The 27195-nt window shown below is 39.1% G+C and overlaps 2 protein-coding genes across 3 annotated transcripts in view; both read right to left on the bottom strand.

Moving 5' to 3' along the window:
- crtc3 (CREB regulated transcription coactivator 3) overlaps positions 1 to 9797 on the bottom strand; it is a 29294-nt gene extending 19497 nt beyond the window's left edge. For both annotated transcript variants that reach the window (XM_061276796.1, XM_061276797.1), the window contains exons 1-3: positions 8582 to 9797; positions 3216 to 3326; positions 214 to 342 (exon numbers count right to left, since the gene is read on the bottom strand). In XM_061276796.1, coding sequence (XP_061132780.1) covers positions 214 to 342; positions 3216 to 3326; positions 8582 to 8713 — 372 coding nt within the window. In that variant the 5' untranslated portion in view covers positions 8714 to 9797. The remainder of the gene's footprint in view (positions 1 to 213; positions 343 to 3215; positions 3327 to 8581) is intronic.
- A 367-nt stretch (positions 9798 to 10164) lies between these two features.
- Positions 10165 to 27195, bottom strand: part of iqgap1 (IQ motif containing GTPase activating protein 1) — a 36265-nt gene continuing 19234 nt past the window's right edge. The window contains exons 13-37 of the mRNA XM_061276766.1: positions 25536 to 25696; positions 25324 to 25448; positions 24974 to 25137; positions 22119 to 22209; positions 21849 to 22016; positions 20569 to 20711; positions 20326 to 20496; positions 19994 to 20077; positions 19827 to 19898; positions 19368 to 19437; positions 18919 to 19283; positions 18365 to 18528; positions 17404 to 17628; positions 16856 to 16996; positions 16676 to 16760; positions 15672 to 15904; positions 15453 to 15585; positions 15203 to 15305; positions 14576 to 14711; positions 14412 to 14499; positions 13654 to 13863; positions 13401 to 13567; positions 13190 to 13309; positions 12017 to 12125; positions 10165 to 11929 (exon numbers count right to left, since the gene is read on the bottom strand). Coding sequence (XP_061132750.1) covers positions 11816 to 11929; positions 12017 to 12125; positions 13190 to 13309; positions 13401 to 13567; positions 13654 to 13863; positions 14412 to 14499; positions 14576 to 14711; positions 15203 to 15305; positions 15453 to 15585; positions 15672 to 15904; positions 16676 to 16760; positions 16856 to 16996; positions 17404 to 17628; positions 18365 to 18528; positions 18919 to 19283; positions 19368 to 19437; positions 19827 to 19898; positions 19994 to 20077; positions 20326 to 20496; positions 20569 to 20711; positions 21849 to 22016; positions 22119 to 22209; positions 24974 to 25137; positions 25324 to 25448; positions 25536 to 25696 — 3642 coding nt within the window. The 3' untranslated portion in view covers positions 10165 to 11815. The remainder of the gene's footprint in view (positions 11930 to 12016; positions 12126 to 13189; positions 13310 to 13400; positions 13568 to 13653; positions 13864 to 14411; positions 14500 to 14575; positions 14712 to 15202; positions 15306 to 15452; positions 15586 to 15671; positions 15905 to 16675; positions 16761 to 16855; positions 16997 to 17403; positions 17629 to 18364; positions 18529 to 18918; positions 19284 to 19367; positions 19438 to 19826; positions 19899 to 19993; positions 20078 to 20325; positions 20497 to 20568; positions 20712 to 21848; positions 22017 to 22118; positions 22210 to 24973; positions 25138 to 25323; positions 25449 to 25535; positions 25697 to 27195) is intronic.

Genomic DNA, 27195 nt, shown 5'->3' with positions numbered 1-27195 from the left:
CTGCATCACTTCAATCAACACGATAGCTAATTCTGTTCAAGAGACGACGACTTTCTACAATTGTGTAGTCATCGCGTTAATCTTTTTACAAACATACAGCTAGCTACAAACCACACGTTTGAAACAAAAGTGAACATGCAAAGATGACATTACTATCTGCAGAATGTCACATGAAAATATCATGTTTTTAAAGACTCAGATTTAGTAGGATATCTGCCGTCCGTGCTTGTCAATGGGCCTGCGATGCGGAGAGTTGATGCGGTTACGTTCCCTGTGGACCCTCTCGACTAGTCCATGATGGCGAGTACCTCTTACAGAATCCAACCCCAATGGAAAACCTCCCTGAGAAACAGACAAAAAGACAGCAGACACATTAGTTTTTAAAACACATTCCGATATAAAGCTACACACAAATGTGTATTATGCAGTTCTCTGTAGAAATTTTGAATTGTATTCTGAATAGTATGCTTGTAACGATTAGGATATATGTTAACACAGAAAAGTTGAACTACTCTTAAAGAAATTATTGCAGACATTAGCAAATGTAATTGAATCCCCTAACTAAGCATTAAGTCACAAATTTGCCCCATTAAAATGAAAGTCTTACAAAGACTTTTATACTTATTTTACTCAGTGACATGCTACTTTTCAGAGTGGGATAACACCCTTTCTAGATACATTTAAGACAGAAAGAGGCGGTGAGTAAGGTACATACATAATATTGCAATTAGAAAAGGGGGATTGTCACTTCCTTATCTGATTATTTTTGAGCTGCTAAGTTGAGACCATAATATTGCAATTAGAAAAAGGGGATTGGCCCTTCCTTATCTGATTATTTTTGGGCTGCTCAGTTGAGACCAAGTGACAGACTCCTTTTATAACAAATTCTTTACAGACACGGAAAGGCTTAATTGAACAACACAAATTAGAGTGTCAAATAAATTCATTCGTTAGCTTCTCGCTAGCATTACTTTGTAGCTTGACTGCAGTGCTTGTTTACAAGACATGTTCATAAATATTGTGAGGGAATTTATTATGTCACGTGTTATGTATGTATGGACAAGTCTTCTGCTATTGACATCTTTTAATCAATCAAACAGTTTGCAGTGCAAGTAAACGCTACCGCGGAGAAACAACTATAAATATGTCGACCGGAAAGGGAGGCACACATATTGCGGCCTGGAGGGAGTGGGGGGTGAAGTACCGTTTTTTTCCGTGTATAGTGCGCCCCCATGTATAGTACGCACCCTAAAAATGGCATGCTGATGCTGGAAAAAAGCTTGTACCTATGTATAATACGCACCCAATTTTTATGGATTTTTTTTAACATTTTTTTTTTTTTTTTTTTAAGTCCCAAAGATCGTCACACACGCAGGGAGGCAATGGGTCCCATTTTTATAGTCTTTGGTATGGTCTTAACTAGGCTGGATGTCATTTTTTTTGTTGGCGTTGATTTCTTCGACTGCCCCTAAACGCACCACCGCGCTCCGTGCGCGCACGGGAAAGAGGCGGCTCTGTATGGGAGAGACGTTGAAGAGGAATAAAAACACCCTTGGAAACCAAAACTTGCCCCTCGTCGTGACTCGGAGCCGCAACAAATGTTTCGGATTTGTGTAGGGTACATTGTGACAGACGGCAAACTAGCAGGTGATCGAGCGAGCGTCTGATACAAGAGCATTGCGGTCGTATGGAGCGTGTTTGAAATGAACAGCAGAGACTAAAGGAACAAGGCAAAGTGTTGTGAAATAAAATATTACCTGTAATACGCATTTTGTTATTTGCTGATTGAAACTGCTAATTAAACTGTGAATTGAAACTAATAGGTGGAGAACTGAACTCTCGCTCTTTATATAGCTGACGTGTCTTGCGCAACCGTTCTGCGCATCTGTAATGGCGGCCTCCGTATGACGTCCGGTCCGCGATGGAGATTAAAAAACAAACAATATTTGACAATAACACACCATCGAGGATTGCACCATCGCATCAAACGATGTGTCGTCAATTATGAATTTTACTAAGTGTGTTGGGCAGGATGGCTGAATGCGATGCGCGATTGACAACAAACAAGAAGAAAGGTGAGTTTTATTTCGGGGGAGATTTGTCATGTCTCGTCCCCAGTTTTGCTATGTGTCTAGGTTGCCATAGTCTCTGTTCGCGTCACCCCTCTCTTCCTGTGTCACCTCAATCGATGTAACGTGTTTTGTATTTAAGTCCTGTCTGCCCCTCGCTCACCGTTGGATCATTGCATGTGTTACTGTCATTCTGTTCCTGTCTTTGGTAATGTCACCCTGTCTTTTTGTTCCACGACTTTGTCGGTCAGTCCTGTTGTTGGTTTTGTTGTACCATGACTTTCTTTTTAAAAAAAAAAAAAAAAAAAATTAAAAAAAATAAAATTAAAAAAATTTTTTTTGTACCCATGTATAATACGCACCCCAGATTTTAGGACAATAAATTAGTTAAATATTGCGCACTATACACGGAAAAAAACGGTATCTCATTTGTATTTAAAGAGACCGCACCAAAACGGCTTGCTCTGAGCCGTACGTCAGAACAAGTAGAAAAGAGGGACCTGTGATGCTATCAAAATGAAGAATTCAGACAAAAGCATCGCTGTTCCACTTTATAAAGACCACAACTGTATGACTAAAATGTAAAACAATAGAATTTATTACCGTGATATGTAAGCTTTAATGTTTGCTACAATACAATACCTTTGGTGGGTTGGTCCTGAGTTGTTCCACACAAATAAGATGTAAATACTATGAAATTAAAGCTGCATTTCTGAATTTACATTCATGTTTTGATCTGAGACCTAATAAACGCTCTCACTATAGACGAAAACAAAATAATTTAATAATCCGTTGTAAGACTTCTGGAACGTCATAGTTGATTGATTAATCATTGATTTTAGCAATTTGATAACCCCAAAATCATTGATAATCAATGTCATTGGTCAAACCGCTCAATGTCGATTAAACGATTTTATGTATCAAAAGTACTAGCGGCATCAGTACTTTGTATCAGTATCAATGACTACTGAGGATTTAAGTACTCATACTAAATTAAAAAAAAAAAGACATATGGAACTTTCAGGACATTGGCTTGACATAATTTACAACAGAATGGGCAGTAGAAGTACTTGCACACTCAGCTTGCTACAAGCATAGTGATACACTTTGACACAGTTGTGCACATTTCAACTAACCACTTCCTACCTGAAATTCAGTGCTTGTGTTGCCAATCTGATTGACATTGGGCAAAGAGCCGCCATAGTACTGTGGTCGTGACTGAGACAACCGGAGTTGCTGGATCTTCTGGAACTGCACCTGTCATCCAAAAAAGAAAATATTATATTAAGGGTGGTGATAGCACACAAACTAATTTCAGATGAGAAGTTTGAAGTAGACGTGAACATAAGATTAAAAACGTGACAGGTGGCCACCATCTTTTTTTTTTTTTTTTTAATGAAAGTAGTCAGCCAATCATTAAAGGAAGTTTGTTACAGAGAAGGAAATGACAGATCGATGAGCGCGTTGACAAAAAATAAGCCTAACAATTTTACTCTAATTTGAAGTTGTACTTTTCCACCAAATTTTCTAAAAGTTTTTAAAAAAAGCCATTTTTTCCAACACAAAAAAATCTCTTTTGAACATTTTCAGTGCACTGTGCTCAGGAGGAAGTTGCCGATCCAACCAGACTCAGCAGTTTGACAGTCATTTTTGGAAAACATTGTCACGTTACTATTAAGGTTGTTCAATCAAGTAGTTAAAATGGGGGGAAATGACAACGTATATCTTGAAGCAAATGGGTCAAAATGGTACTGTACGGTTTAATGCCTTTATTGTCATTTTACAACAGGTATACAACGAAATTGGGAGGTCAAAAGAAATACAAAGGTCGAGAGGTTCATCATGGGGGTTACATTGCAAAATGTAGACAACAATTCCCAAATTAGTGACCATTTCTCAATTTTATTATTTATATAAAGTTTAAAGTGTGACACATAATGCCAATACATTATATGCGTGTAAGGTGCATGTGTCATTTTTGTCCATTTTGGGTTGCCATACTGACGTTCTATACCACAGGTGTCAAACTCAAGGCCCGGAGGCCAGACACGGCCCGCCACATCATTTTATGTGGCCTGCGAAGACAGATTGTGCATTAAATTCGTGTGTCATTACTAGAATTGCAAATTGTCTTCACTTTTAATATCTTTTCATTTAATATTTGACCAACGAGTCATTTGTCAGTTTGTTTTGTAGCTTTTACTGTATATAATATGAGGTGCTCATCCATTTATTTGGGTTGACAGTCATAATGGCCCTTCGAAAGAAGCTATGACTACAATGCGGCCTGCGATAAAAATGAATTTGACACCCCTGTTCTATACTATAGTATCTGTTATTTTGAATGTATTTGCCTTCATAATCTGGGAGCCGGCCTGTCTACTGAGTGACATAAGACTGGGCAAATACGAGGGTGAAGCTGTCTGTTGTTGGCATAGGATTGCTAAATGGCTAGCCGTTAAGTCAATTTGCATAACATGTACCTTTAGGTATCAATGCCATCCATGGAGCTAGTTTATAATGAGCTTGTTACAAGGGCTGCAAAAACAAAGTCGATCAAATCTACCACAAAAAAATGCAATGCACATTTGTTTGCTTCGTAGGATTGCCATTGTCCACCATTCACACAGACATTGTTCAGTTCCATCATTGCCAGAATGGATGTGTTCCCACCTCGACCCACAGCAGCTTGAAGCTCTCTCCCTCTTGCACAGTGCACACATGCAGAAGAAGGCATGCCAGGCTCTGAAGGTGTTTAACACGTCGGTAGACAGGTGGCTTCGGGTGAATCTATACTATAAGACAAGCTGTTTTTTTACCCCAAAATATCTAAGTACAATCCTGGTACCGGTATCCCGTGCAACAATATGGTTGCATTTTGTTAAAAGAGGGTGGACACCATCTTATTTAGCTTCAAGCTGATGTATCTGTTTGGAGCAACTTCTCACTGCATGCTAATCAAATAACAGGGAGGCTTCACGTAAACAAGCTTGATGTCATAAAACTGCGTTCATTTTTCATGTCAACATTTCTATATCAACTTCAAACACTCGCAAATATTAGAATGATGGGCGGCAATATTTTGAATTTTATGAGAAAAACATCATCCTCGTTCACTATAGCTTACCAACAAACACTAGTTACTGTCCAAAAAATCCAAATTATTGCGACAATTCTGAGGTTAACAAACACTAAAGTCTCCCGCACACATTTAAACAATACCTGATGTTATCTAACGGGTCTGCGCCGCTGGTGTGATGCAAGCACATTGGCACAAAATTCAACGCGAGTGTTGCGACACGTTTATTAGTTCATGAAATTAAAAGCAGCACATCAAGTTGGTCTTTTCAAACGCTGAGACTAATTTGTCTGTGTTCCTCATTCCGGGTAGTCTCTAGTCTAGTTTTGGAGGGTCACACCGAGCACTCTTCTCATCCAGGAAAGCCAGTCAAAATCAATGCTCTTGTTGTCACATTCAAATTCTGCTTGTTAGTACAACCGCCAGCAGCACATGCAAGACATAAGTCAGGTTTGTCCAAAGTCTGGCCTGCGGGCCAAATCCGGCCCCCGGTCAGATTTCATAAGGCCCGCAGCTTGCTGACATTGAGGGCCGTCGCTTTCAAGAGAAACTGGAATGACAATACTTCTTCACTGAAAATCAAGGCAATTGTGTTGGTCTAATTTCTAAAAAGACAGTCGTCTTGTTTAAGGATTTCAACCTAAAGAGACACTATCAGACTAAACATGCTAACAGATACGACAAGCTAACAGGGAGTGACCGCGCTGATAAAGTGAAGCAGTTCCAAGCTGAACTGGCATCACAACAGCGATTCTTCACGCAGGGCTGTGAGTCAAAATGAAAGTAAATATTACTTAATATTAAATATTACGAAGTGGCCATGTTAATACTGTTGATGTTATGAACCTGTAGACGTGACACAAACTATTACTTTCTGAAAGGTATTGTAAATGACAAGAGCAAAATTCACTTGTTTTAAGTTTTAATAACAGACAACTTTGGATTACTTATAACTCCAGTTTAAAATATTCATGAGGCAAAAATAATTTTAAACTTAAATTATTACATTTAAAGTATTTCATAAATTTTTTTTCAATGTTATCTGACTCTTCAGATATGAAATAAAGGCAGAATTTGTGTTGTTAGAGTTGTTCACATCTACCTGAGTGGCTTATAGTTGGTTATTTTGTCATTTGAAAAATAAAGACGATTGTGACAATGAAGATTGTTTTATAACTGTGTATTTTCATGAAATTTTTGTAATTAAAAAAACGTCCGAAAAACTATTGGCCCCACGGCCCCTTCACTTTATCAAATCTGACCCTCCTTGCAAAAGGTTTGGACACCCCTGACATAAATTAGAACCCCGTATCTCGACGCTAATTCGTTCCAGGAGCATCGAGAAGCGGAGTCGTTGCGTTGCTAAACAATTTGTCTAATTTTTTCCAAGACAGCACATATAACCACAAAGAAAAAACAGTACAGCAAAAGCTTTAAATAGCAATACAATTTTTATATAGTGGGGAAAGGCAGCTCACTATATATATTTTTTTTGATCTTTACTCGTTTTATTCACACTTTAATTAAAACCAAAAAAGACCATCTCCACGGCTGAGTATTGAGTATTCAGTTTTTTTACAGTCCCTCCCAAAATTTGAGAACGGCAAGGTGAACCTCTTTGCTTTTGATACTTACTGAAGAAATTATGGTTTCAGATCAAAAGATTAATATGGGACAAAAGTTCAAAAGGCCACATGATGGCAGCAGCAGAATGAATTCTGAAGTCTCCAGAAACAATTTACAAAACATTATATCCAAAGTAATTGTGAGAAGTTTCATCACGCAACCAGACAATGACACAAAACAACTGCTAACAAAGGCCTTCATCGTTCCAATACTTTTTTGGGGGGGTAATGGATTAAGAAACCAATCTCTCAACCCATTTATGGTTCACATACAGTGGTTAGATGCCAAATCATTCAACACTATGATTGCAGAGTCTTTCCACTCCATGTTCCAGTTTCAGGTCATGTAAATATTGATGCAACTACACGGTTTTGTTTTCTTTTTCCACACAATGATATTCAATGGAGGACAATTCTATGTGGATTTTTGCTGAGTCCTTTACACCCATAAACAGCAGGGGTCCACTATATTTCCAACTCCAGTTGTTTTGCTGGCAGTGTGTCAGTGGTCAACTTCATCTTTACACAGCACTCAGGCAGGCACTCGTGCACCATGATTTTTTTTTTAACTCAAACACACATCCTTACTCAATGACCATTAGACCTTCAAGTTAAGATCGTGAGTTTATTGTCCACAATTACTCACTGTAAATTTGACAAATGCCCTGAGGTTTTTTTTTTGTTTTTTTTAATGACGTTGCTGATAAACATCACAATGTGGATATTAAATGAATGAACCTAGATATTGTTGTTCAGTAAATGTTAAAACATTTATGAGGATACCAAAATATTTGCATTTATTTTTATTTCTGTGACATAACTTTATCATTTTAAATGTGTAACCCATGGGCATGACCTAAATTCTACCACATTCAATTACTACTTGAATGCTGGATTGGATTACTCAAAGATGTCTTTTCCCTTTGAAACTGTCCACACTTAAATCAAAACTTGACTTTTTTCTTTGTGCAGGCGTTGTATAAAGGTGTTCTATCGAGGAAACAAACTGTCCAAATACATCTCGGCCTAACTATTTCTGTCAAGGAAACAAAGTGTCCAAATACATCTCGACCTAACTACAAAGCACGTTAACTTCAATCGGTTCAAACACAGGTGTCAAACTTAAGGCCCGGGGGCCAGACACGGCCCGCCATATCATTTTATGTGGCCCGCAAAGACAAATTGTGCATCAAATTTGTGTCATTACTAAAATTGCAAACTCTCTTCAAATATTTGACCAGCTTTTACTAGTCTGATTTGAAAACGAGTTATTCACACATTTATTTGGGTAGACCGTCATAATGGCCCTCCGAAAGAAACTATGACTACACGGCGGCCCGTGAAAAAAAATCTGTTTGACAATTCTGGTTTAGAAGAACAAAAAATACAAATAGAATAAATCAATCAGACATAATTGTAGGTGGACTTGTAATCATAATTTATAACTGTAATAATCAATAAACCTATGTTCAGAAATGTCCAAATAAAGGTATAGCTAGTAATCCATTGTTAAGAATAAAATTAAGAGTGAATTTCGACTGTCGCAGTGGAGCCTGTAGAAAAGAAAGACCAGATGCAAACTCAGCACAAATGGGAGCATATTGCACTCTTTGGTACTTGAGATGCACAGCAAGGGGAACTACTGATGCGATGTTAAGGAACCACTTTCCCATTTTCTGTTTCAGTCACAATGATCATTGTTGTATCCCGAAGTGAAACATTGCATAAAATTCAAGGGGCACAACAATGTAACTGATAAGTGGCGCACACAAGAGGTCAAGATAACAGAATAAGCAAAGAGCATTTACCCTGGAGACAGTGAGGTCCGTCATCAGCTGTTCGAAGGCTCGCGTCTCCTCTGCTTGCTTCTGGTTATGCAGGGCAATCTTTTCGCTGAACTTCCTTGGGTTCGAACCCCCTGTGCCCGGGGAGCCTGACATCGCTCTTCAACTTGAGATACTTTTTGGCAAAAAAAAAGTCGGTGGCGGTGCTTGAATCTATATTTCGAGGTCTCTTACTGGCCACTCCATTGGAAAAGAAATTACATATGTATCACACATAACCTGTAGATCGACGGTGGCGAAAAAATATTAAATTGCTAAATTGAGTATTTGCAAATATTAATTATCTGCAAGTGACTCTTAATAACGACGATTTTGACTGAAAAAGATTCTCCGAAAATTCTGACAGGGGAGTTTCGTTGAAGCCAAGTTAACAATACAACAGAAGTTCATACTGACACACTGTCAGCGGACTAGTTTGACGTCAACATAGCGTTAGCTGTCAAAGCTAACAACACAATATGGAAGTGGACGGACAGAAGAGGCGCTGCTGCAGCTAGGAGCTAGGCTAGCCATACGCTGCTGTCAAATCCGCCTGGAACATTTTGCACAAAACCGCTTTGCCAACTTGTCAAAACTATACTTGAGCAAACAGCAGACGCATATCTGTGCGAGTTTCGCTCGAGACAATTAGCCCTTATACTTAAGAAAGTGGAGCGCCCCGATAGCAAATACCTTGCTAACAACGTTAGCTCAGTTCCCGAGCAATGGAGCCAAGCGTTTCTCGCAAAATTGTATTGCAACAAGTGTCCGCTGGTCCTTATCCGGACACACTCAGTGTCGAGTTTCTTCGACCACAAAGAGAGAAAAAGCTCCTCCACGCAAGTAACTCCTTGCACTTGAAACGTTACTAACTTCACAAATTCACACTTTGAATATCTAAACGATTACACTGAAGTCGAGTCTTGCGTTAATCCACGGACAGCAGAAGAGACCTCAAACTCCGACCCGATGACTCCATGAAGAGAAACAAGCGACGCCAAAGGTTAAAACATATCCTCTTCGCGGATTGAGCCGAATTTTTCTATCGGGTTGCCGCGATCGGTGTCACCCCACTAAATGTCCGTTGACACGGCTTGAACAAGCAGGTCTGACCCAAAGGCTTGTTATCCAGTCTCACATTCTCTGCCGCGAGAAAAACATTGCCTTGTTAAATTCCATCGATTCTCTCAACGACCACACGGGGGCGACGACGGCAAGCAATCATGATTTGAGCGACGGGAGAACGTTCATCTTTAACAGTACAGTACAGTATGTGATAATAACATTTTGTCTCGGACAAAGTGATCATTTTCTGTCATGCAAAGGTAAATTACACTTAGATATTCAAAGAAATCACATAATGTTCATTCATAACAAAATAGACTGTTCGTTCCTCGCACCAAAGACCCACGTATCGTCATCAAATGTGGGCAAATTATTTTTAGCATTTGTATGGTACAATAAAACTGTCGGTTAAAACTGTCGAACACTTTACTATAGCTTTTTTTTTTTTTTTAACTTATATTGCAACACAACCCGCAAAACAAATGTCAGATTGGAAGGAAACAGTAGATAATTACGAGCTTTATTTGAAGGACATAAAATATAACTATTTTTGGGACTACATTACATGATACTAAAAACTCACATACTGTTGTATCAATAGTGGAATGAAAGGCATCTTGAGCCTTCACATATAGCAAATATACTGTATTAGAGTGCATAATAGGTATAGGTAGTAACACAGGTGAAATTTGTGACATTTAATGTTTAGTTAATTTTCATTATTTTGTATGATGATACAAATAAGTATTGTATATGTTTCTCATTTAGCTGTATAACTACTTTTGCACCATCCTGTGTAATATTAAAAAAGAAACTGAGACATTAGTGACATCTCTGATATTCCTACTGTAATACTGCAAATACTCCAGTTCAATCGATATGACCTATATAAGCTTTGCAAACATGAATGCTGGTTGACTAAAACTAAAATATAAATTAAAGTTAATAAGGGTACATTTGTAAACAAAAATATAAGTCATAAAATGTGTGTGCAGTCTACATATTTGTATTCCCTTTTATGTTGAACAAATAAAAATACATTATATTTGTTACTTTTGTAACATCATCAAGGTTCCCTTATATGACACAAATGAACAACATGAGATTTGAAAAGAAATCTAATCCAATGTAAAATCAGATTCCAAAATACAAATGAAGCAATATGAGAAAGCATAGGAATGTTGAACCCTTTCAAAGACAGCCAAAGCAGAAGGTGTCAGGTCATTAATGTTTTCTCCAGCAAGAAGCTTTTGTTTTCACGTTTATCTGCGTCTATTGGTTTGTTTCCCCGGGTAATTAGATGGTAGAAGGTTCTTCTAAGATGATTTAAATTAAATTTATTGGACAGGAGGGACATGAGCCAGACGAAACGTCGCTTTATGTTGTTATAGAAAATGTTTTCCACATAGAGCGAGTTGGATCAAATCCATATCTGTGGATACATAAAAAAACAACAACAACAATGCAGTGTTGTTTTTTTATGTGGGTGGGCTTTAATTTGAATATACTGCCCAAAGTCAGCTGGGATAGGCTCCAGTGTGCCCACGACCCTCGTGACGACAAAGCGGTTCAGATGGAATACATGGATGGATTTCACGTGTATGTGTACCGTAATTTTCGGACTATAAATCGCGTTTTTTTTCATAGTTTGGGTGGGGGGGCGACTTATACTCAGGAGCGACTTATATACATATATATGGGGGTTTTTCTTTCACTTTTTTGGGCATTTTATGGCTGGTGCGACTTATACTCCGGTGCGACTTATAGTCCGAAAATTACGGTATATGCATGTATGGGATGGCACTATTGACAGGGGTTCATTGCAAAGAAAAACACAACCTCTTTACATAAAACATCAATTTTATGAGTGATCAAAGCCTGTGCACAAGACACTATTTCAAGAGAAAAAAATACAACTCTAACATCCGCTGCGGCTGCAGTTACATAAAATCCTCAAGCAATTATCTGTTGTGTTGGCCTGAGTGCCACAAAAGGAATGGAAACGGCTGCACATGTTTGAAAAGTACATTTGCAAAGGCATGTAAGACAAGTGCGCTGGGAAAAGTGTGAGACAACCATAATATTTAAGGCAAGGCTTTCAGCAAGGCTACTTGTGGTCAAATAAGTCTGTTGCCTTCTTAGGAACTCTTCTCCTTATTTCCCGTAAAATTTCTTGTTGAGCAAGAAAATAAGCAGGTTGACATTTACTGTCGCCCTGTCGAAGATTTTCATCACTGCCACACCTTCGTACTGCAGTTGGAGGAGATCCTGGGAGCAATAAAAGAAAACCAAATCAAAATCCACTTCCAATATGTGTACAATACACTTTATGTAAAAAGAGTTAATCAAGCATACCTGATATTCCAGCTGTAATGTCTCCAAGTGGACTCCCATAAACTTAGCCTTCACGTCAAAGACTCCAACAGCCTCGGCTGGAGAAATCTCAAAAATAACATTCTTGAACCTATGAGGAGAACATTAGTATCATTTTTTTTAGCTTGACTTATTGAAATTCTTGAAAACTTCAATCCGACATATTTATTGACGAATCTCCCTATTACATGAAAAATGCATTCTATTTATCATAGGAGAGGTGTCTCAAAGGTTTCTGGTCTGACCTTGAAAACAAACGCACCCCACTGCTGTCATACAGCAGAAATCTGTGACTAACACAACTACTCCATCACCAGGGATCAACACACCTTTGCTTCAAAAAAACTTGGATAATGTTTCGTTCTTGCGAAAAATAATGTAAGCACAGGTTTAAGTGAGAACTTCAGGCAACTGTGGATCTGGAATCCTTCTTTACCCTCCCAATTAACCTGTCAGACTTATTTTAATTCTCCAGACATGAACTGCATGGTCAACATTTACTAGAAAGTTCCTCAGCCTGCACGACAATCCTTTACACAGTGATACCATTTTGTGATAGTCGACCCAAAAATGTTCCCTGTTTAATTCATATTTCAGAAACAAAATATGAATCAGAACACTGTTTTGACTAGTGGGTCTGATCAGAGCATACTATTACAAAGAAAACTTCTGGGTTGACTTCCTATTTAATGCATGCTGCCTGAGCAATCAAAACTTAAGAGCTTTCAAAGTTGCTTTTTGGCCTTGCCGCTTCCAGATAAGCGATATCTCCAGATTCTCTGAATGTTTTGGTAATATTATGGCCTACAGATGAAGAAATCCCTAAATTCCTTGTTGGATTATTTCTTCACTGAGTTGTTCAAAAAGTTTTAAACATTGTCGCCTCATCCTTGCTTGTGAAAAATCGGAACCTTCCTGGGATGCTTTTTTTAATACCCATTCATGACGCCCACCTGTTGGGTTCAGTTCCGGGGTTCAATCGATGGATTGAAAATAATTTGCAAATCATTGTATTCCATTTTCATTTCCATTTTAGTTAGGCTCCCAACTTCATTGGAATTGATGTTTGTGCTCTCTCATATAAGCTGGTGGGGTCTCCATTTTGAAGACACCCTGAAGTTTAAAATATGGTTTGTTGGCAAGTGTAAAACTTACTGGTTAGGCTGCAGATCTTCGATTGAAATCAGCACTCCCTTCTCATATAGACGTGCGGCAGTGTATTTCTGCGAAACTTGTTTGCTCTTCTTGCCCTTGTTGGCACCAGGTTTCGACAACCTGAGAAGAAAACAATCGTCATTCAGCAAAGGATTATTAAGATCAATATTTAAAAGAGATGAATGAAAACAAGAAATGTGACGACACTCACTTGCCCTTGCTGGCCAAGTTGTCCATGCATGTTTTGATATACTGATTGTATGAATCAATCTGCACATTGTAGAACTGAGTTTTTGAATTCAGGCCCGTGTTGGTTTGCTGGAGTCTAACGAGCTCCGCTTTTCTGCGTTGACGATAACGTCTCTGATTTCTGATGTCCTGTCGTGCGCACAGACAAATTGTAATAGTGTACAAAATTAACGTTTTGATAATTGGCACCAATATGATATTGCATTCTTTCAAACCTTGGCTATGTCATTGATGAGGTCCTGATAGCAGTTCTCAGAATTAACTTTGCCAAGCTCTGCTAGCCGCTGCAGGTTACTTCTGATCTTCTCCTTTTTCCCTTGTAATGTTAGGCTGTCGTCCACCACTGGTTTGACTTGCTTTATCTTCTCTGGAGTCTTGGCATCGCGGATGGCCCTCCTCTGCATCGCACGCTGGTACTCTGCTTCCTGTAACCACAAAATAAACTAGAGTATGCGTATAGGAACATTTTCTTTTGTACAGAGCCACGGCTTCTTTTTGTTACTTCAAAAACTTGCAGCAAGATTTTTTTCATTCAAGTGTACTCAAAGGAAATAAAAGTTGACAATAGCGCGAGAACGGGAATTCCCAATTCCAATATTTCACAATGTGCAATATAGTGTAGTGGCAGTTCCGTAAAATGTTTTTTTACAGCCCAAACTGTCGGAAAACAAGGAAATATTCCCTTTCAAATTACAGTTGTACCTCGCGTTACAAACCTAATTCGTTCCATGAGCCTGTTTGTAACTTGAAACGTTCATAAAATAATTTGAAATGCGCTTAATCTGTCGTAATCTGGGTCGCATAACAAAACCTGTACAGGAGGCATATTTTCTCCTAAGAAAATGTAAAGGTTGGTTCCACTGTAAATGAAATACAAATGTGACACTCTGCTTGTTATCTGGTGAGGGTCTGGTTTGGTAATAGTCATAACTCACTGAAACTGACAGAAAAGAATTTTTGGGTGTATTGTAACCTGATCTGGACCAGCTGATGAATCCAGTATCTCAGTCAGTGTCTCCCCAGGCTGGAACCGGATCACATCAACAATCAGCCTCTTGGTGCTAAAATGACACCACCAAAAATTACATATATAAGCAAATGACTCAAAGATACATGAATCAAATTGTATGAACTCACTTGAGTAGGAGGGTCTTGGCATCCACCTCACTATTGGCCTCACCAGCGACATCAAATTTGTTGGTCAGTGTAAGTGAAACCTCAGTTTTGCCCATTAGGTCTCTGTTGGGGTCACCGGGCGGGAGAGGATTTTCACCTGTTTAACACAACACTTTGTCAGTAAAGCATTATAATATTGTATATAATTTGTGACATTGAATTCCTGCACAGTCACTGCAGGAATACAATGCAGCTGCGCCCCAATACCCAGCCAGAAAAATGAGAGGGTTGAGTCATAAAGGACATCTGGTGTAAAACCTGAGCCAAACAAAGTAGTAGCTCGCTCTGGCAGACCCTGACGAGGGTGAGATGTAAGTCACAACAACAAATATTCTATTCCTGATTGCCGGTGATCTTGAGCCTCTCCCGGGCAATTTATGGGCATGAGGCAGGCTGTTAACAACTCAATTCTACAGTTTAGTTATCTGAAATTATAGAAGACCTTCTTTTAAATAGGCAGAACGATCTTGACTGGACTTGCTAGGACTTCCTTATTTGCTGATTTTGACTCTTGCTGCTTTTACCCAGCCAAATATTTTTCCAATTGATTTCATTTGTCCATCACTGGCCGGTTTTGTATCCACTCACCAATGAGAGACTCTACAGTGGGAACCTCTCCCAAGTCCTCCAGAAGTTCATGAATGGGATCATTGTGCTCTGGAGCAATGGCATCTTGATGGTCCAGAAGCAGCTAATAGCAAAAAAACAGTCAAATGATAAATGACAAAATATGAACTTGAGTGCATTATGTTCGGATGACAAAACGATTGACTACGTTAGAAGTGAGCCCACAGTGGGATTAATGTTCAAAAGATGTAAGAGATCAAATCTAACTCACCGTGTGTGTGTTAATCATTTCTCCAATAGAGATGTAAATGACAGGTTTGGTGACAGTGACCAGGTCAGAGTACTGATCCACGTTGAATTTATCTTCCAGTGAAGGCACGTCACACGCTGCCAAAAAATATCGCCTGTGAAGGAGAGGAAGATATACAACAATATAAAATTTGACAAACGGTTGCTCGACATTTTTTTTCTGTTGCAATTGATATCTCACCTGAACTTTTGATAAGAGTTGCTGAGATATTCATTGATGGGATTCAAGTGGGCATTATCTCCAAGAAACATCTTGTTGGAGGCAGCGTGCTGCAGCATTTTGGCGACAGAGCCCAAATTTCGGCGCTGCTCGGTCGTTAGTTGACCACCTGCTGACATCTCGATGATGTCAAAGGCATCGGGGGCAACAATTGCCGGGTTCATGTAACGGTAGTACAAAAGGTTCCCCACGATCTGGAATAGCAAAATGCTTCCGTTAGAAAAAGGTCCGTCCAAATCCGGGGTGTCAAACTCTTTTTTTTTGCGGGCCGCATTGTATTCATAGCTTCTTTCGGATGGCCATCATGACTGTCAACCCAAATAAATGTATGAGCACCTCATATTATATACAGTAAAAGTCACAAAACAAACTGACTTGTTTTCAAATCAGACGAGTAAAAACTGGTCAAATATTTTTAAAACGAGATATTAAAAGTGAAGAGAGATTGCAATTCAAGTAATTACACACGAATTTGATGCACAATTTGTCTTCGTGGGCCACATAAAATGATGTGGCGGGCCGTATCTGGCCCCCGGGCCTTGAGTTTGACGCCTGTGGTCCAAATGCATCTTTTAACATCTGACCTTGAAACAAAACAAATAATGCGCAATATTCTTCCAAAGCTCTTGACTGTATAAGAACACATGCAGAAGAGAGCAGAGAGATTAATATGCTAGCTCACCTTGAGACAACAGCTAGAGAGTAGAAAGAGGTATGGCTCGACACCAAGGTATTGGCATGGTGGAAAAAGCAGAAAGCCAAGAGAAACAAAACAAAGAAAGGATTATGAAACAGGAAAGTCAGGCAGAAAGAAGACAACAGAGAAAAGGGAAAAAAAGCAAAGCACCCGACAGCGGTTTTCTCCCTCAATCTGATATGTCGCTCCTGACTATATATATTCAAATATTTCTTTAGTTTGTTTAAAGAGATGTAAAGACTGTGTCGGCACACAACAATGTACAAACCTTAAGCAGTTCATCCTCTGTAGCATCTGGGAACTTCTCGTGGAGGGTGTCTTTAAGGACCTTGGAGACAAAACGCATCCCATAGCTATAGGATACATAAATGGACAGTTTGAGTCACAAGAATTTGAAATAAATATATTGTTGCTCTGAATCAGCCGACAAAAGCCTATAAATACTCACGGAATTTTATCAACAGAAACAATTATGGCAGAAAGGAACTTGTCCGTGACCGTCTTCATGATCTTGATGGAGGCTTCCAGTCTATTCCGGACTTCTTCATGAGACATTGCCTGCTCGGGTGTTACATCATATGGGAGCTTGCTGTAGAAAACATGTGGCAAAAAAAAAAAGAGATTCTGCGGTGATCTTTTGCGGAGTTTTGATAGAGTTTCCAAAAGAAAAACTCACTCAGTTTTTTAGCATCACCCACTGAATGGGCTTTTATAGGCGAGTTAATCGCTCATGACCAGGTTATGAGTTTAGCACGTTTCTGTGGTGATCTTACCAGGTTAAGAGAGCCAGCCACCTTTGTAACACTCTAGCTTTAGACTCAACCCAGCTTTCAAAGCCAATAATATCGCTTTGTAGTATACCCCTCAGGATGATGTTGTAAATTGTGAAAGAACACCTTTGTTGACATTCACAGATTAACTGAAGTCAATTTTAACTGTTTGTCTACTTGACAGTAAAATCTGCTTAACTAAAGGGCCAAACGCTGCCAATCTCACCTGGCCTCTCCAGTCTGCGTTTCCATCTGGTTGACCCAGCTCTTATAAATGTCCACTGGGTCGGTCTTGATGTTAAGTGTTTTGTCATCCATGATCTCCTTCACAACTGGTGCCAAGATCTGTCTCAGTGCGTTTTGGCCCCTCGCACCTCGGTGGAAACTTACCACCATCTTTATGACTGTCGGATTTCCTGTGACAATCTCCTTCATCTGGTCAACTTTTGACCTGCAGACAGTTAATGAACACGAGGTTATACCTTTTATGGGCAAAGTTTTCCCTTTAATACTCCATATTTATAAGACGCATGTATTTCAATTTATACATAAATTAATTTGTCACTCACATTTCAACTCACTCACCTATAATACATTTAAAATGTATTTGAATTAGGGCCGGAACAAGTTAATTTTGAGGACAAATTAATTACGGGGGGAAAAAAAATTACTAATCCGTTTTTTTTTTTTTTTAAATACAGTCATCCTTTGACTTAATTATGACGCTGACAGAAATGACATTCGCCCACCAGAATGTTCGGTTGACAAATAAAGAGCTTTAGTTGTTTTGAAAAGCGTGGAGGGAAGACTATGATTACACAAATTGAGCAACAAAGACTTTGCTTATTACCGAGACACTTCAAGCTTGCGCTATCACATGAATGCAAAACATGCTATAACAAGAATGAGCACCGTAGGTCACGTTGGCGGCAAAAGTAAGAGTAAGGCCAGCTTGTCTGTTTGTAAGTGGCTGAAAGATAAGCAGAAATACCCTTGAGCAGTATTGTGAGGTCAATGGGTGCTGTTATTAAATGCTAATAAAATGTTGAGAAGAAAGAACAAAGGAGAACAAAGTCATTTGGTTTATATTTGATTTAATAATAATCATAATGATTATTATGATTATTATTATCATTATTATTGTATTGAATTTAAAAGTACATCCTCTAATTATTTAGATAACTTACTTGATTTCCTCCTGCAGGGCCGTCTTAAAGAGCTTGAGCAGCAGATACTCCTCTCTTTGGTTTGAGGCATAATTATATAGGGTGAAGATAACAGAGTCCATAAACTTTGTGGATTTATTCTGAGGCATTTGGAAGATCAGCTTGGCGAGATATGTTGGATTGGTCTGAAAACAGGCAATAATGGGTGCTTTGAATATCATTGTGGATACAAACGTTTTCAAATCATTTCAAATGCCAGGATTTTGTGATGTCAAAAAGGAGAACAACAAATCATTTTAATACTTTTTTTTCCCCAGTGCTGTTTTTTTTCTTTTCTTTTTGCGGGTTTTTTGAAAGCGGACGTAAAAAAGAACCATACTTTGATTTCACAAGTGGGCATGCTTTTCTAAGTGGGAGTGTTTCTGAATAAACCAATTCCATTCAAACTCATGTTGTTGCGGCATAAAAAAACCTGTTATGGTAAGTTTGGTATGGTAAGGCCTTTGGAGGGTGAAGACCTTTTATAATACATACACAGACTATGTAACTGAAACCTGTGAAAAAAATACAATTACCTGTAGTAGGTAGAAGAGATGCTGGTAAGCTTCCAATTTGACTCTCTTTTCTTTGCTTAGGGCCTTGAGACCTCCTCTGTGTTTGTTCATCATCATCATGTCTGAAAGCTGCCCCTTGTTTTTTTTGGTCAGCTTCTTGCTGTGCGACACCACCTCCTGCAGGGTGATTTTGTTCTTCACCAGCAGCCCAATCTTGATGTCCATCAGGTTCAGGTCATTCTCTAGCTGCTGATTGGAGCGAATGTTGGTGACCACTTCCTCGCGGAGCCGCATTAGCTCCAACTCCTCTTGGAAGTCCTGGTCACTGTGATCCAACAGATGCACAAACTTCCTCACCACTGCCATCGGAGGATTTTCGGCATTGACTGTGTGAAGATGTTTTGCGATGTTAACCGAGGAAAAAGTAAAACCAGACATTTGTTGACATAAAATGTGCATTTCCATCTTACTCAGCGTCTTGTAGTCGTCCCTGGCCTTGTTGGCTCTGATGAAAGCCTGAATCTTCACCACATCTTTGATCTGGGGTAAAAACATCTATCACTCGGCCGCTCAATAGTCCATGTTAGGAACGGCACAGAATCCAATACAAATCACATCGCTAAAGTGTACTAAATGAGCCCACTGCCCCCAAAACCCCAAAGGACCTCAAGGAAACGTGTGTGACAGGAAGTGATTTAAACCATTAATTCAAACACAACACACTACATCGTATTATTACTTTTTGTTCTAAATGACATGATTAAATTGCATTTTTGACATTACAACCAGGAATTATTAGGATTGGCATGAGAAAGGATTATATATTCAACAAAACTTTCCTTTGCATGTAAGCTATCACAATACAAAACACTGATTATCTCCGCACACACACACACACAAACACACACACACGTATAGGTAATACTTACATGATCCTTGAAGTACTGTAGACGATCCTGGTACTTTTTACGAGCTTGATGCATTCGAACCATTGATTGGATCTGGGAGAGAAGAATAGTAATCGTTTATGCTGAAGCGGAAAGTCTTGTATTGCTTCTGATTGCATTGACATTATTGCCATAAGACTGTATTTCACCTTTACAGCATCATCACTGTGGTCTTCTAAATACTTTTTACGGTCCTTGAAATCCTTCCTCTGTTTGTAGCCTTTCCAGTGAGCCTGGGGGGAAATGATTAGAGAGCTAAATATATTAGGACTCAAAAATATTTTTAACAAGTTGTGCAATATTGAGATTGCAATACATTGTGATATGTTTTTTTTTTGTATTGTGTCGAAAATCCACCGCAAAGCACAGAGCTCAGCTTTTTATTGTGTTTTCAGTCAGGAAATACGAAACTTAATGTTTTTTGTAAAGTTGTATCTTGGGGCTGTCTCTCAGTGTGCACATTAAACAACCCCGAGTTCACCTGTATTTGTGTAACAGCTGGCTCTTGTGATTTTAGGAAGTCCATCCTCTTCTTTTGGCCCTTCCTCACCAGGTAGCCACGGCAACGAGCTTGCAGCTTAGTAATGAGAGCCTCGTTCGCCAACCACAACTGCTCTCGATTGTAAGCTGTTGTTACCCCTGAAACTACGGACTGAGGGGAGCAAAAAAAAAAAAAAAAGTTAAAACAGCAGAGATTATGCCACACTGCACATGTACATTATACCTGAATGTCTTCCTTGTTGAGCTGTGTGTTGTTTTGGAGGAAACCCGCTGGCTCCACCCAGGTACCCTCTTTTGTATTTAGGTTGTAGTAGTAGTTGTGTCCACCTTTCACCCAGTGTTGTACCCACTCACTGCCGTTATCACCTGGATATGGTAAAAAAAATTTAAGACAAAAGTTAACATTCAACCAGGGCTAAAATTAATGTTGTTTTATGTTTTATCTTGGATACATGATTGGATAATTTCAAAAATGCTTGATTGGACAATCAGCTATATCCTCTTCAGTGGATCAGGATGTCAATGATGACTCTGATTTAAGAAATGTATTAATTATTAATAATAACATTAAATTAAATTTATGATAGATGAGCCACGCCTTCATTCATCAGCCACACCAGTGACACTCTGATGAAGGCACGCCGAAACATGTCAGGTAAATAAAACAACCTAAATCATTTGTCTGTGATAAAAGAACTAGTCAACTAATCTATAAGTGAAGACAAAATTAACTTAGTACAACTAAATATTGAGACGTTAATCTTTAACCATTAGTTCTTCATTCAGGTCAGTTAGACTTTGCGAAAGCAGATAGGGAAATGCTTCTTCAGATTAATTTGGCAAGAAATATTTGACCAATATTACACAATCAGCCGTCCAGTTGAACTGCCTAATGCAGAGGTGTCAAACACAAGACCCGGGGGTCAGATACGGCCCGCGAAGACAAATTGTGCATTAAATTCGTGTGTCATTACTAGAATTGCAAATTGTCTTCAATTTTAATAATATTTTTTTTTTTTATATATATTTGACCAGTTTTTACTCATCTGATTTGAAAACGAGTTATTTGTCAGTTTGTTTTATAGCTTTTACTGTATATAATATGAAGTGCTCATACATTTATTTGGGTTGACAGTCATAATGGCCCTCCGAAAGAAGCTATGACTACAATGCGGCCTGCGAAAAAAAAGAGTTTGACACCCCTGGTCTAATGGGATGAAATGGCCCAAATTCCCATGGTGTATAAAAGTTTTAAGATTGTCTTCCCGAAAGAGTAGATAGACATGTTTCCCATGCAGGACATGTCTATATAGCGTTAAGCTAGTGTAAAGTGCTAGTACACGTTTCACTTCAATTTGATGACTGCTGGGTGTGAACAACAAAAGTACTGAATAATGTGGTTGTGAATCAACCAAAAACATGTTGTCAATACAAAAAAGCGCTTTTATTTGTGACAAAGATGTAATCAGTGTAATTCTTGGACCTACTTGGTTCTGTCCTTACCATCTTTTTTCTTCACTTCCTTAAGTTTGGCCAAGTCATCTTGGTAGGTCTGCGCACATTCAGAAGTGACTCCATAGAGTCCTGCTCCAGGGTTACGCAGCGCTGTGACGGTCTGAGCGGCATCGCCAGTGTCCACAGCCTCATTTATGGCGTGAACAGACTGAGAGACTGTTGACATAAAACCAGCATTGAAAAAAAGAAAGCTTGCACAATGTCACAAACTTTCTAATCCCCCAATTGTATGCTGCATGAACTAAAGTGTGCGCTTACACAACAAGGCGTCCTTTGTGTCCTGGTTAGCCTTGAGAATAGCATCCTGGATCTCATCCAGCCAAAGCACAGCAGAAGGATCTTGCGTTTCCTGGATACACAATGAAAAACATGCTGAGCGTGCATATGTACTAACTAGGAGTGGAACAATGAACAATTTAGATAAAAAAGGTTTTGATTGAAAAGATGCGAGTGTATCCACTCTTACGAAATTAAATCATTGCACTTTAAACGCAGTATATCAAAACATATTATTTTAATGGATGAACGCCCACAGTACTAAATCAACCACTTTTTTTTTTTGGTTTACTCCACGGTGTCGCTGTTATTGTAATGAATTTAATTTTTGTTATCATCAAGCCTCTTCACACATTTTCGAAATTCCAACAAACTTAAGGATGCCTAAGCAAACTGTAGAACATGGAGCGTCAACATTGATTTTATTTTCATTCCAATAAAAAAAAATAAAAATACTTTCAAAATGTTTTTTTAGTATATAATATTACCCATATAGCCAAGTCTCGACTTTACGCGCTTCGATTCTACGCGACTTTGTGCCTAACACGGTTTGGACATGGACCCCAATCGTTTTCATTGTATTTTAAATGGACAATATTGTAGAAATTGCAGTGTGAGCAGACAAGAGGCAATTTCTACTTGTGACTACCTAACGGTGTGTTGTGCTTTTTCTCCTTCCGTGTTCCTCACTCCCGCCAACACGTGAATCTTCGTACGCAATTTCCCGAGACACTTGTATACACGGCTCCGAATTTTTTCCCCTTCCAAGACTTTCTAATGACGCACTTTCAGGGTTAACGCGATTTCCAAATTCTGGACCGCAAAGTCAGTATAAAATAGAGGCTTAGCTGTATTGAAAACAAAAATTTCAAAACATTATGCTCATTCACTCTCAGGCATGTGTCCAAAATCAACCAATGAATGTTGAAACAGATTCAAAAAAATAGATATAACATTTGATGTGAAATCGTGGTGAGTCATACCAATAAGCTACATAATACACTGTAGTAACCCTTTTGTGTATCCAGATGGCGCACTCCTTCTCTATATGAGGCACTGTTGCCCTGTGTCTAACAGCCACCTCATGTGGTTCCAGCCCTGCCCTTCTTGTTGTGCTGCAGGGCAGAGGAGAAGAGAGGAGGTGTGCGCATTTGGAGAAGGGGCGGGTGAGTCCAACTGATACCTGATCTTAAGTCCAAAGGGGCAGGCAGAGCTACAAACATCTGTAGCAACATGCATCTGGTCTCCCAAACTATTTTTTCAGGTTTATTTAAACCCGATGAGTGTTACTGGCAGTAGGTGTTTTACATCGTATTTGCAGAAGGTGAATAATGACTGCAGGAGGCACCCAGTAAGGGTGTGGTGCCGGAGAAGTGAGGCAACCGGCGCAATAACTGTGGCACAGCTTGTCACATATTAACATGTCATACAACTAAAGAGGAAGTGAAAGCCGGAAGGTCAGAAAAAAAATTAACTCATCTTCACACGTGTGCTTCCTTAGAAACTACGATTTTTGTTTTAATTTCAAATTACAAATCTACATAAGAAGAATGTGTCCGTTTGCGATATGTCGATTTTCAGAAGGACTGCAGACAGTATAGAGCCGAGTCTGCAGAACTTCCTGCTGTTTTTCCAGGCTCATGACACCTTCTCTCTATCTCGCAGTTCTAATACTGCAAAGGTAATGATGAACCAGCAAGAACCACATGTTGTTTCATCTCCTCTGACCTAAAATCACTTTCAGCCTGACCACACCTCCACTGTAGCTTTGATTCTTAAGTCTAAACAGAGCAATGCTCCAGCGAGCCTCAGAAATCCAATATTGCACTTTTCTAACTAACTCTTGTTTAAAACATATCACCTCACACTGCCTGACGAAGAACAAGACGCCTGTGCTCATGGGTGGAGCCAATCAACTGTAGCGGCAAACTTTCTGTCCCTTTATGGAAGAAAGGTTTTGGAGCTTGTGCTTGTTATTTCCTGTCAAAAGGCATGAAAATAGCTCTCCTTCAATCGCTTTGTTTTCTTTGTCATGAGTTCACATAATACTGTATGCATTTAAGGGTTTGTGTGAACACTGCTGTTGATATTTGGGGATAAGTAGACTGCATCCTCAGATTTAGCCCTGGTAAGCAACTTAATATTTTTGGGGGGCTTGAGAACATTTAGTTATTTGTCGTCTGAACTGCAAATTCTGCAAAACTGCAGAAATTGATTAATGGCATATGTCCCTAGAAATAGTCTTTGAGAAATACAGTGTCAAAATTGAAAATATGAAGCGTATTAAACAGCTCTGAGAGGGAAAAAGAAATTTAGCATTACTTTGGTTAACAATTTATTTTCTGTGGCAGAGCACCAAACCAAATATGGTGTGCACATGCAAAACAAAGGACAATGAGTCAGTCAGTCTGGTTTCCTAGACTGGGATCAACAGTGTTTCGTCTTTGATAAACGTTTGCGCAAATAAAACCAAGGAAAGGCATGTAAAGAAAACAAGTATTAAGGAAGCGACAGGAAGTGAGAGGCAGAGATGATCCCAGCATGACATCATCCGACTGCATGAATCATGTGCTGCTCATAGGGCTGAGTCAAACCAAGCCGTCTGTAAGTGTCATATGTCTGTGAGCCTTGTGATCAAACATTCACAGTAGTATGGATCTATTTTGTTGAATTATTTTCAAGCAGTGCGTGCACCATCTCTGGTTAGAGTAGACCTTTCATTGTTTTGAAAAAGTGCTACATTATGTGCAATCATTTTTTTCAAGTTTGTTTCAACACTCGCTTCATGGAAATATTGCTTAACCTCCTTGAGTAATATTTATTTAGGTAGATCTTACATGCGCTTTCTCCCTGCGGGCCTCGAGAAGTTTGTCGTGGTAGTGCTGAGCTACAGATGGGTCTACGTCGGTGAGCTTGGCTGATGGGTTCTGCAACATGGCCAGGGTCTTCAAAGGATCCCCTTCATCCAAGGCCTCATTGATCAGTCCGATGGCTGCAATTCCTACAAAACACAAGTGTTTTAAGATACTGAGAGAGAAAAATGTTTTGTGCAAAAAGTTGAGTGTATATGGAAGAAGATATCTGAGCTATTTATGATCAAGTGTTGGGTAGCTTTTTTTATTACATAAAATGATACCTCTAGGTTGATTATTTCAAGTATTTGTGCCAATATGGGTACGTGTCTTACGTTCATGCTCCTCCTGTACGGACATGTTGACCTGATCAATACAAGCTTGTATGTCATTCCAGGTGAGATTATCACAGCCCTCCTCCCTGGCTGCTGCCTTAAGACGAATCAACTCATCCATGTACCTAAGGCACAATTAGTACAACAGGCACAATATTACATTGTGTAAACTCATCTGACAATCTTACTGATGCCTGTGTGCCTGTACTCACCTCTGTGCATATTCAGGCTCCACATTACTAAGCCCTGTGATGGAGCTGGCCAGTTGTCTCCAGAGCGTGGCCCGGTCTCCAACGTCAATGGCCTCATTTATCAACACCACTGATGACAACATCTCAACTGCAACAAGCAGCTCTGGATGAGATAGAGAGTTCTGCAGAATAGATACCCAAAATTGTCCACGTTATTCATGCATCTTTCCCAAGATTAAGATCAACACTTAAAAGAAAAATTTATTTATTTATTTTCTAAAGCTTGGAATATGTAAACTCACATTAAAAAAATCTAACATTTTTAACCTTTCAAGCACCAAGTGGCGCATTGAAGCATTTCAAAGCCTTCTCTGCTATTCTGATCACTCTCAAAAGCACACTCTGCTATTCTGATCACTCTCAAAAGCACAGACAGTTTATATATATATATATATATATATATATATATATATATATATATATATATATATATATATATATATATATATATAAAAAATAAAAAAAAATTCCCCTCTCACCCTCCGCGGGTGGTCTCCCTACTCCAAGCTCGGGTCCTCTACCAGAGGCCTGGGAGCTTGAGGGTTCTGCGCAGTATTTTGGCTGTTCCTAGCACTGCACTCTTCTGGACTGAGATGTCTGATGTTGTTCCTGGAATCTGCTGTAGCCACTCCTCCAGTTTGGCTATATATATATATATATATATATATATATATATATATATATATATTACTTTTTTTTTTTGTCCAGACATCAGTTTCTACTGTATGTGTTACCATATCAATGTAAACTTCCCAGGGCAGCCAGAATCAGGATTGCTGGCCAATACCAAATAAGCATAGTCAAAATGTTTTTTTTTTTTTTAAACCAATGCGACCCAATCAGATTTCATGTTCAATAAGTACACAGCCAGGTTGCTAATAAAACTTTCCCTATTGAAGAATATTTGTCAAGGAGGCGTAGGCGGGCTAAGTAAAGAAAGGTCTTCATCTGAAATGCACCACCCGTGACTGCAAGCACCAATAATATAATGGGAGTAGAATATAATCTTGATAAGGCACGGATGGGCAGTTATAGAGGGTTTTTACACTTCAACTGATTTTTCTCAGCACTGAACTCGGTTTGCAAGGTCGTGAACATTTTTCTAGTTTTCTGGAGCCATCAATCCATTTTTTTAGATGTTGCCCACATTGGGGCCACAGGTTAGTTGAATATGAGTGCCATACAAGGGAAATAAGCATACACCACTGCAATAAAATACAGCCAAATATTATTTTTGTAAACCTGGAATTTATGTATGTATGCTGATTTGTGTACAGTAGCAGTGCCTGGAATTGAGTTTAAATGGGAAGTGAACACAAAATTTTCCATTGCAATAATATGTTCTGTACAGCCCAACTAGTCAAAACACAGTGTTTTGATTAATGTTTAATTTGTGGATTATGAATTAACTGCTCTTGCAGTTCTAAGACAATTAGCAGCAAGGATACAGATCAACATGTTCCCATTGGTCTCGTCTCCTCTACCGACCAATAGTGTGCTGTAAAGTCATATGGGCAGACAAAGCCGCGATGCACCGGATATATCAGCAATATTTGTTTTCATAAAAACCCACCAGGCCGCAATAGGTGACACGCGAAGTGGCGAGGGATTACTGTAATGG

Source organism: Syngnathus typhle, linkage group LG4, assembly GCF_033458585.1.
Source record: "Syngnathus typhle isolate RoL2023-S1 ecotype Sweden linkage group LG4, RoL_Styp_1.0, whole genome shotgun sequence".
In the NCBI taxonomy this organism is placed as follows: domain Eukaryota; kingdom Metazoa; phylum Chordata; class Actinopteri; order Syngnathiformes; family Syngnathidae; genus Syngnathus; species Syngnathus typhle.
Note: the sequence above shows the minus strand (reverse complement) of the source record. Positions and strands in the feature narration are given on the sequence as shown.